The 12,044-nt window shown below is 39.6% G+C and overlaps 1 protein-coding gene across 1 annotated transcript in view; it reads left to right on the forward strand.

Moving 5' to 3' along the window:
- Positions 1 to 782: 782 nt before the first annotated feature.
- The window catches only part of LOC120567022 (voltage-dependent calcium channel gamma-2 subunit-like), a 76,440-nt gene continuing 65,178 nt past the window's right edge, over positions 783 to 12,044 (forward strand). The window contains exon 1 of the mRNA XM_039813802.1: positions 783 to 1,280. Within this exon, the coding sequence (XP_039669736.1) occupies positions 1,070 to 1,280 (211 nt within the window). The 5' untranslated portion in view covers positions 783 to 1,069. The remainder of the gene's footprint in view (positions 1,281 to 12,044) is intronic.

A 12,044-nucleotide genomic window follows, 5' to 3' on the forward strand; every position in this document is an offset into this window, starting at 1 on the left:
TGCCTGTCTCCCGTCACCTTCTTCCCACAGAATACATGTGATAGCCTTATTCTTAAGAAATGCCTGAGATGAGCTTCCAAAATTCACTGATCCCCTGGGTAACATCAAGGTAGTCAGATCTCATCCCGAATTGTGTCATCATCTGTTGGAGTTCTCTGCTTTTGCCTATTTTTTGGGGCCATTTTAAAGATATCAGGCCGCCAAGTGTGTTAGTCTTAACCACCCTCCACCCCCACACCCCCATGTTTCTTCATCCCTTTTCAGAATGAATTAATTCACACTGCATGCATGCGCGTGTTCGTCCGTGTACAGGTGTGTGCGAGTAAAAGTTTAGCTCTGTGAGCGCGCTTGTGTGTGTGTGTGTGTGTGCATCTGTGTTTGTGTGTGAGCCGGAGAATAACAGTGTAGGCTGAACTTGACAGCCTATGTGGGAAAAATCAAGCGCTACATGCACATCATTCCATACATCACCGTTGAAGCTGTGAGGATTGTAATATATGTAACTGCTTCAGTCAGCTCAGAGAGCTTGAGACGAAAACAGAGAAACAGAGCAAAATCCTCCATCTTCTCATTACCTTGGCCTTTATTTGAGAGTTTGACGTTTAGAGGCCTTCTAACTCCACAAAGTAGGACCTAGATCGCAGACCAGGTCTCTTGTGGGATCTGCTAGAAGCCTGTGTTTTTTAGGTCAACATTTTGTTTTCCAGAGCAGGGCAACTTACTGCCACTTAAGTGGAGTAGAACTTAGACACCTTTGTAGCTGAAGGTTCTACCATCCTAACCAAAGTCTGTTTCTGCCCGTCTGTTGGGCCAAACAGACAGCCCCCAAACCTTCACCCTCATCTTCATTTTTTTTTCACTTATTTGCTGTTCCACCCCAAAACCAACCATACGATTTCCCCCGAGCTCCCCTAATTCCCCCGCCCCCCCAGCCGCCCCCCGCTACCGTCGTCCTCCCGACACAACCCACCCCCCGTTTTCCGAGCTGGCGTGGCGACGCAAACTCACAAATATTTACTTCCTGTACATCAAGAGGAAAGGGGGCCCCCCTTTCGTGGAATGCGGCAACATGGGTGTGTTTGACCGCGGAGTTCAGATGCTGCTGACCACGGTGGGGGCCTTTGCCGCCTTCAGCCTTATGACCATCGCCGTGGGGACGGACTACTGGCTGTACTCGCGCGGTGTCTGCAAGATCAAGAGCACCAACGAGAATGAGACCAGCAAGAAGAACGAGGAGGTGATGACGCACTCGGGCCTCTGGAGGACCTGCTGCCTGGAAGGTGAGCCGAAGATCTACTGGGGAAGCAACATATATATATATATATATATATATATATATATATATATATATATATATATATATATATATATATATATACATATGCACACATACACCAACAACACTCCGCTCAGGCACACGGGCACATCGATTCCTACATGCCCACACACACAAACACGCAGTCCTGCATTTACACTCGTAATGCCTACACATACACTCACATGCCTGCACTGTTCTCTATGTATTCTGCATTCATTTCTACACATTATAAAATGCGTTTTCTTTCTAACCTACACACACCTCTGCTTATCTATCTATCTATCTATCTATCTATCTATCTATCTATCTATCTATCTATCTATCTATCTATCTATCTATCTATCATCTATCTATCTATCTATCTATCTATCTATCTATCTATCATCTATCTATCTATCTATCTATCTATCTGCATACTTCCTTCTCCCTGCCTGCAATCTGTGACATCATATCCTTATTTGCCAAGTATTATAAGTCCCACTCTTTCATTTCATAATGATTTATTCTTACGTAATTTTAAAATTGCAGCATTCTTCACTGCTTCACATTTAGTTAAGTGTAGGAAGGAAGGCTTAACCTAATGTTGAAATGTTGAGCGATGAATGCAGCTTCTTCTAACAGGTGTTTTGGATAAGGCTTCCAACAAATGGTGTTTGGTTGCTTTCCTGTCCAGGGTGTGGGTTGTCATTTTGGGCCGTCATAGCTGGTGTACGGATTGGCATTTTAATTGTCCCAGCAGAGGGCAGCTCGGTTAACTTAGGAAACTCCCAAACTGGACCCCAAAGGACATGCATGGTCCAGCTGACTCATATGACCACCAGTCCTGCTATAAACTTTTAATTGTTGTCATTTTACATTCTCCTGAAAGGGGAAATCTGTAAAACTCCACGTTTATCTTCATGACCAAGCTGATAAATTTATCCAGCAGTCTGTATTTAGATTGATGAACAGGCACACTAGAATCTATTTGAGATTTTCTTGAGTACAAACTGACTTTGCCCTACATAACATATCATTAAAACGTATGGACAAAGCAATTTTTTGGGTGTGTGCATGAGAGAGAAACACATGAGAGTGTATTTGAAAGAAAAAAGCAAAATCTTAACATCTTGTAGTGTGTGATGTCTTCTAGTGTGAGTATATTTGCAATCGCACAGGAGAAAAACTGTGAAATGTCTTTTTATGTGTGAAGTAAGGTAGGATTTTAAAATTCCTGTGATCTGAGTTTGTCCTTTTCCTAATCCCAACAACTGGCACTAAATACCCAACTGTTATCCTTAACTTCAGCCTGTTTCTAATTCTAAACATACATATAAGTCCTAAGCCTCAAATACCTTCTAAAAAGAATAGAGTGCTAAACACTAAAGTTTAAAAGTTTGCTGTGTCTCACGAGGATAGTAATACAAGCACAGACACGCACACACACGCACACACACACACGCACACGCGTAAACTCAAGCGCACACACACACATGCACACGCACACACACATACACACACACATGCTGCAGAGGGTGAGGACACACTCCTACTTACACCATGCCTGTGTGATCCATCTTCCTCCTGAATCACATAAAACCCTGCCCCAGATTCACCTGATTCACAGGACAAAGCCATGTGCTGACATAGTTTTAGTGCATTTGCCGGTATGTCTCCCCTGATTCAATTGGTTGTCTTTTAGTGAGTGCCACAACAATAGCTGATGTCTTGTCATTATAAATGTGGGTTTATCAGAGAAGGAAGGACAGAGAGACGGAAATACAAACAGAGACAGATTATCTAAAAGTTTGACACAGCAGTTTTTTCTGCTACTACAACTTTCTGTCCAGTTTCCAACTTTGAGCAAACAGTTTTAATGTATGCACTAATGCTTTGTTCATGTTATGTAAATACATCGAAGTTAGGCGGTAATTAAGATGTGGAATGACACACGTTGCTGAGTCAACACTCTTTCTATAGTTTGATGTATTGTATGTCATAATAACCACCTACCTATTGCTCATGTACTGTGTGTGTGTGTGTCTGTGTCTGTGTCCGTGTCTGTGTCTGTGTCTGTGTCCGTGTCTGTGTGTGTGTGCGCGTGCTTGTGCGTGTGCGTGAATGCTGAGACGTGACTCTCTCTTATCGTGACCTCACATTGTCACATCGGTTGAGCCATACAGCCTGATCCTGTCACACACCTGGTTATCCGTTGTCTCAAGGCCTCAATGTAACGTCAAAATATATTACAATTGAAACTGTAATGAGCCCCTCACCTCGCCTTCATGCGTAATCATTTAAGGACACTAAGCTCTTTACAACATGCTATCTAAATTTCCAGATCTGACATTAAAAACAAAATGAGCAAATGTTGGAGATCAAGTCAAGCATGTGACATTTACATTTGTGATTTGTATATTAATCATTAAGAACTTGGGTCAGCACAATGTCATGTCGCTCATCTTAAAATTAACTATAACCTCTTAATTCTTACAAAAATGTAGATCATGAAGCGTTGGAGTTTGGTGTTATTGGTCAGTCCCTGATTGTGCTTTCAAGACTTTCCACAGTCATTATAGAATTGTTACATTGCATCATGCTCTCTTCAATGAGTCTTGTCTCATATTATTGTCAGTTGGTCTGCCACTTGACAACTCAAATGATGGTTATACATACTCAACTGTTCTCCAACTTCACCTTGTTGCTACAGTGCACGTATCACTACCACAATATACCTTGCCAACTTTTTGCTATGGTATTGTTTCCTTGCGATTGGTTCATAGCACGTTAAACTACCCCTGGATGTGAGTCTTTTCAGGTTAATTTATTCTGCTAATAGCGCAGATATTACAGCACACCATGTGCAGGTGAAGCTGAAACATTATAATAGACAGACAGTTGTTTCTTTTTCTTTTTTGTAATCCGAGTTTTTATTGTTTTTCCATGTGAGAAACACACCACATTTAACAACATGTAACAGCACTAAACAAACACTATACAGCAATCTGGGCAACACAAATTCACAATTAAAACACATACACCTAAATAATCAATAGAATAGGAAGGAAAAAAAAAAAAAATATATATATATATATATATAAATAAAAATAAATAAAATAATATGGGGGTGTTGGTTGAGATCGAATTAGTCTTGATAATAATATTAATTATGGGGCACTAGTCAGTTCAAATTGAATAAAATGCAGGAAATGAGACCAGACCTGGTAGAATTTACCCCTACGATCATACAGTCTTGCAACAGAGAGTTGTTTCAAAAAATCTCACATTACATCACTACATTCAGTATTTCTTCACTGCCCCGAAAAAAAAAAAAAAAAACATGTTATTCTGCTACAGTGGCTAACTTAGTTTTACCACCAGTGTCAAACAGATTGAAACAAAATCTGTATGATGCCTTCAAATACTATACTATATTATTCATCATTATTTAACAGGCAATGTTTTACAATTTATGTTACATGTTTATTGATGCTTCTCAAGCTTTGTTGACTTCTTGCCCCTGGCTACATCTCTGACCTTTTGACTGTCTTTGGAGTGAAAAGGTGAAGCCTTAAGGCTCTTAAAGCCTAAGATAGGGATGCTTTGGCTATATATCCTTTGTTTAATAAAAAGTCAAAGTTAAAGAAAACAAAATGGTGTCCAGGCTTTCCAGGCTTTTGCTGTTATGTGCCTGTGTTAAACCTTCCAGCTTGCCAAAAACAATGCTTAGAACTATACAAAGTTAGAGTACAATATGGTTTACACAGCTTCACATGTGTAAGCAGCCCCAGAATATCAAACAAGAAAAGTCTGATACACGCTTATAGATTTTTGACAAAAGAACAGTATGACATGTAAACTAGACAAAGAGCAAAAACCTTTTTTTATTCTACCATTACAATGACAGAACAGACACGGTGGAGGTAATAGCAATAGACACAAAACTGGTTAGAACGCGCCTAGTGTATGTAAGTGGTCATGTAATATGCGTTGTCGTACGTGTTATATGGATGGAGATTAGTTCTGCTACTGGAGCCAAAACTCTTGTGTGGACGGAGAACATTTTTGTCTCAAAACGCTGCTTAAAATGAAAACGTAGTAGTGTAGATGCCTAAGTCCCTTTTTATTTATATATTTATTCACGCACCTAATCAGTTGCTAACGCTAGCCCTCTGGGGAGGATACTTACCTAAAAAGTCTTAAAGGTCCCATATTGTGAAAAGTAAGATGTCCATGTCTTTTGAATTATAATACTGTGAAACTATCAAAAAAACTCAATCCATCTAGAAATGCACACAGCCAGTAGTCAGAAACTGTGCCTTTAAACGAGCCATTAGGACTTCTGTAAGATTGTGATGTCTCAACTACACTATATATAGGTAGAAAGTGACGCTACTGTGCCGTTACAGTCATTCCCTGGTTGCAATGACGGTACAGAGACTCACAATCAGAGCAGACTGGGTTTTTTCAGGAGTGGGGCTTAAAGAGACGGGCGCTAAAACGGAGTGTTTCAGACAGAGGGAGAATAAAGGTGTATTTAGACAGACAGGATGATATAAATATAATTTTTTTTTTAAACATTAAAGCATGTAAATATGTTCTAGTAGAAACCCCAAATACATGTATGAACATGAAAATGAACATGATATGGGACCTTGAATGTAGAGTAGTTGTGAAAGAAATGTGTTGTGAGATGAACGTTTGCTATGGAGGACAAGAACAAAGCGCCAACCAATCAGATTTGAGACTACAGCAATTGGCAGCAAGACACCAATGCCAGCTGTATACATAACTTGCACAATAAGTGAAGGAAAATGAAGAATTGCTGGGTGTTAGGCTCCTTTATCAGGTCGCTTACATCACCCAGAATGAAGTCGAACTACTGATTCCTTTCTATGAGAAAGAATAAAAAGACCCATGAAAAATGTTGAATTCTTGTTTCCTCATTAAAAACAAGTGTTCTTGTTTCTCGTTCTGTACTTTGTGTTCATCGTCTTTTTTATCCTGCATCATGAACTTTCACTCTTCTCAACGATTAACTGGTTCCATTTGAAAATTACCTCAAAAGGAAACAGTGAGCAACTTGTTTCACATCACTGCTTTTTCAAGCTCTGTTGTTCAGAATGTGATATGCACGTGTGATAAAAGCTACCTGTGATCAACCACATGACCAAATGATGTAATGATGACAAGGTCAAAGGGAACAAATTCATTGCTGCGAGTTTGGAACTACACAGACACTGATTTGTTGTGACTTTAGGGACAAAATGTGTTATTTTTTTAAGACAGAGAACATGAAATCTTGGCAGAGTTGCAAAATTGTGTCAAATCACCAACACATTTTGTCGATGTGAATGCAGCCACGCCAACTCACTCCATGTGATATGCTTATTTTCCCCGCTAAGTGGCTTTACTTTTCACACTCTAAGCTCGCTCAGTGTCCTTGGCACTGGAGATTTCAAATGGTTAAGAGCAGAGAAGAATCTGAGAGAGATCCAGGCCCGCTCTGTGTGTTTCGCCTTCAGAGCTACAGTTGCTTTATAGCTGCGTGGTGCAGAGAAGAGAAAGAGAGAGAGAGAGAGAGAGAGAGAGAGAGAAAGAGAGGAAGAGAGAAATTGGGAGGTGTTGAGAAAGAGAAAAAAGAGGGAGAAAAAAGAACTAGAGAGAGAAAGAGCAGGCAGCCCTGGTTTTCTGTCACACCCCCTCAGGCATCCTGTGCTATCTTTAACACACAGGCCTACGTTCTATCTAACCTATCTTGCCCCGGCTTTTAACATAATACGTCACAGTGCATGCTTTTTATTTGAATGCTCGGGACATGATGTACGTGATTTGCAGATACCAGTGACTGACTGACTGACTGACTTACTGTCATCACAGCGACATGTTCGCATCACGAAACAGGAAAGATCACACATGACAGTTCCATGTTGAGCGTTGAGTTCTGTATAGCAGATTCGATTATGCCTCGGCCTTCACGCTTAGGCCTGTATATAAATGTTAGGGTGTTTGAGTGTGTGTGTTTGTGTGTGAGGCAGGCTGTCTCAGAATTGGAGTGCATTACGGCGATGACATTAATTATGCTAATAGCCATCAGCTCCGTTAGCTTTGCAGTGCTGATCGTCAACAGAGCCTCTCCACGCTGCCTCTTTATCTAAAGCCCCAGCTAGTGATACGCCAGGATAGGAGTAACTAATTACATGGAATCAGATTACAAAGAATAATGCACACCGCCTCCTTATCTAAAGCTCCAGTTAGTTATACGCCAGGAGTAACTAATTACATGGAATCAGATTACAAAAAATAATGCACACCGCCTCGTTATCTAAAGCTCTAGTTAGTGGTTCAGTGGATGGGGAGCACAAATGACATGTAATCTGATTACTGAAGTAATCTGGTTGGAGAAAAAATTCTTATGATTTTACATGTCAAGCCCCAGTTGGACATATAGTAGGTAGAGATGGGGACTGGCAAATTACATGTAATCTGTTTCCAAAAAAATCACACACTGGTGCTTTATACGAGGCTTCATTATGTGACATGATGGGATTGCAAATGTATTCAAAAGTCAACTGATTATATGGGATTTGGGATCTGTAGGCTGTCAATCAAGAAAAAATGTTGATGATGAAAATACAGACAAATTAAATTATGATTTAAGGAGATACTTCCACTGTTGCAGTTGTCAAAATGCAAATAATTACCTTTCATTTTGTCCTGTTCTGGTGGGTTCTTAGTATCTTTGGACAGATAATAAGCATTACACCTGTAGGAGTTAGTGAAGCACAGATTGTATTTGGTTGTTGCATACTGTATGTTGTCATATGTTCTATAAATTGATGACTTTCATTGTGTTCAGCAGTTGTTGTGTATTATTTGATTGGTGGAATATTAGTAGAATAATTGTGATTTACAATCAGTCTTTCCTTGTGTGTTGAAATAAGCCCATAACATTAAGTATATACTGTATATGTATTGCAGGTGATGATACTTTAAGGATGTTTAGTGCACATGTGTAAAATCAGTAATTCAAAATTGGAGAAGCGTGCTTGGTGTGAAAAAATGTGTTTTGACCATGTATTGTATTAAGGGATACAACATCAAATAGGAAATGGCACGAAGTCTGTACATTTCGATAAGATGCACCTTTTCTAAAATATTGTCTGTCTATATTATAGGGCTACACCGAAGGTCTTTTTTTTTAACATTCAAAGCTTCTATTGATGGTTTTTGAATGAAGCTTTAAATGTCGGTCGTCATATTTTTTTTGGACGTTATCACCCTTAAAAAAAAGAGTCTGCAACCAACACATTTTTGCGGTGTTAGAAAGTCAGTCAGTATTAGATTTGAATAATAATGTTAATGGGTTGATCATAACTGTCCATCCGAACTGACAAAACGGTAACATTTTGAATGATGAAAATGCATATTAAGGAACATCTAGAGTTGAACCAGATGTCACTAAAGCGTCTTATTTCCCACACACAAATAACCAATTTTAAGGAGAGCAGAGGTCAAAGCCATAGTCCCTCGGATACAAATGCTAAAGATTGTAAAACACTATTCATAGTGTATTATGGAGTGCTGGGTAAGGAGATTGGAGTCATTGTTCTGCCTCGGCACTGAGGCTGGCAAACAGTCAGCATCCAGCAGCGCTCAGTGGGCGTGCTGTTGTTGATACTGTAATAGAAGTGACTGACAGGTCACGGCAGCTGTCAAACCTCAGCCGTCAATGTGCTGCAACCACCCAACTCCTGGAGACTCTTCTACTAACGAAGCACCAAACACCTATTTGAAATTATTTTTAGCTTCATAACTTATTTAAATGACAATATCTCTATTATGTGAAGTCTAAGCACGCCCAGATTTTGCAATAACAGCCCGATGCTATTATTTGTTTTTTTTTATACTACACATTACCCCCTGAAAATCATATCACAACGCATCTCTTTACGCAAAAATAGTCCCTTTCAAAAATCATAATTAGTCATTATTGGAAAAACTACAATACATGTTTGGTTCTACATGGTGTGCCACTGTTAATAAAACAAAGTATTAAAGTAAAGTATTTGGTTTGCTTTTTTCATTGACAAGAAAGAGCATATGTGCAGGAAATATTCAAGTGAGTAGATAAGAAGTCCTGAAGGCGTGGTGTCCATGCAGCAGCTGATGGCAAGAAGAACTGTATTCATTAACCTCAGAGTTTAAAATGTCAAAACGTTATCTACAATAACCCTTTTAATATTGGCTACAGATTTCCCATTTATTCCCCTTTATTTGCTTTAAGGTTGGAAAAATCATCTTAGTCCACATTATAATGTAGAGTATGCATCAGTTGTATCAGATGTTTGGAATCTTCAAGAATATTCTGATCTCAACTACAATTCTAAATAAAGTTCTGTCGGTTTGGACAAAGTTTAGCGGAATAGAATGAGTTTGAGTGACATTTTGACTGGTCAGTCAGTTCAGAATCACCTTTTTTGGCCAAGTTTGTGCACACCTACAAATAAGGAATTTGACTCCGGTTTTAGTTGCTCTTAATGTACTTAACACACAGTACCAAGAACAATTGAAGGAAGATAGAAATAGACATGCAGCTAAAAACAAGGACAACAAATACCGACAAAGATATGTAAAAAATAAAAATTACTAATGTGTACTGTATATACGCTACAAGCAATATAACAGCGATATATAGAAAAAAGCAACAATTACCAACATTCATTGTCTATATATCTAAGTGTCAACCAACTAATCCAGTTGAACTGGAGAGTTGAAAATCACTGTGACAGTTAGAACATCACAGACATAACCAATACTTTTTACTGCTGCAGTTTAAATAGACAGAACAGGCAATACAGTGTGAGACACAAACAAAGACAGCAGCATGTACACTGGATAAACATCACAACCTAAACTTTGAAAGACTAAATTCCAATTTGTGCTCATAACGGCATGCACTTCTATAAAAGTGCTCACACACACACACACACACACACACACACACACGTCTCAGCGTCCTGCATGCAGCCATCACACGCCCCCTCGCTCGGTCCCCACACTCCTCCATTCACCAGCTATCGAGTCTGCGCCAGTTGGATTCGCTCTGTGTGCCTGTCATCCTGGACGGATGGCCCCGCGTCGGTGGTCCAGCTGTGGAGGCTGGCTCCAGAGATCCAGCCTGTCGCGGACTTCCATGATGGATCTTGCCCCAGGACAGTCGCTCGTTCCTAGGCACAGACGTGCGCTGCCCTGGGGGCCCCAGCCTTGACAGGTGGACCTCAGCAGGCTCTAAATGCTGCTATTAATCTCCATCACGGCGGGTTTGAGAGCAAGCGAGGTGTGTGTGACAGGAGATATGTTTCTGGGAATGAGGTGTGAGTGTCCGAGAGTGTGCGCTCTGTGTGTGTATGTGTTTGCACCAGCATTCAATTTTAGCTTTCATCACGCTCAAAATCATTTTGTTACCGAAGACATAAAAACCTTTTGAACCTTTGAGAACCTCACCACGTTCAATATTTTCCACCTTACCGCAGTATAGTGGTCTAGATTGACAAAATATAACGCCTCTTTGGGCTTCTGAAACTTTTTTTACGTAAAACCCTTTTGCAAATTCATAAGTGTCAGTTTAGGAACAATGTTCTTTTTGTCCTAAGCTATGATAGGAAAAAGGTTTTAGGAAAAAGGTTTTGGAGACATGATGTATCATCATGACAGCTGTGTTAGAAGCAGAGCATATATGATCCATGTGTAAAGGTGATGTTTACTGTAAGTCGAGTCAGTGTTATTGAGCCTTTGAAGAGAGAGATGAGTCAAATAGATTGTAGCTACAGAAACATGGTAGTGTTGCTGCTATACTTGTGGAAATAGGCATTATATACATGTTTATATGTTACTGTAAGATGAGATTTATTTTGTGACTATTTAGTTAACAGATGACCTTTTTAGGGTTACTGAAATAAGTCACATATTTCCATTAATTGTAGCTTCCTAGTGTATTCTGTTCCTTGTGTTAACAAGGGAGCTATCTAACATGTTATACCCTGCCTGTAATTCAGTAACAGTTATGTTGGCGAAGGGATATGATGTTGATTTGAAGTTGTATGAAGCGCGTTTTGGTTTGACGAGTCTTAAGTAGAATTATACAGTCGAAGCTGTCTCCGTGCTCTTACTCTATGCACGGCCCGAAAGTACTTATATGTAATAACGACGAGTTAATAGTTAACGCTAACAATAACTAGCGTTACATTATGATGTGTAACATGTACTGTATGGTTTGCAAGTAATGCTGTGTTACTGCGTTGCCCAACTGTGATTTGTTTTTTGTCCAAAGTAGGCTTTCTTATACGATGACGTGATGACGTACACTTGTCAACTTGAGAATAAGACCCAGGTTAAAATTTCTTTCAGATTAGAGTTATGATGAAGTTAGGTAATAGCATATTAATTACAAGGTATATTTCTATATGCTTGTGAAAACCTGTGCACATAAACAGTTGCTACATGTGTGTATTTGCATTGGCTACATTGTAGAGGCCTAAACCTGCCCACACAGTGAACGTGTGAGAATTATCTGGTGGCTTGCTGCTACTATGCACACGCTAGCACATGCTTATGATTGCTTTATTGTACGTGTGATATATGTTGGTGTGCATAAGTATATGCCATAAAAGATAAGGATTATAGTGCCAAGTGACTCTGGCCTAAGATGGCTTTGCTCACTATGATGATGCTGCTATGCATTGAA

The sequence above is a fragment of the Perca fluviatilis genome, chromosome 1 (assembly GCF_010015445.1).
Source record: "Perca fluviatilis chromosome 1, GENO_Pfluv_1.0, whole genome shotgun sequence".
NCBI lineage: Eukaryota > Metazoa > Chordata > Actinopteri > Perciformes > Percidae > Perca > Perca fluviatilis.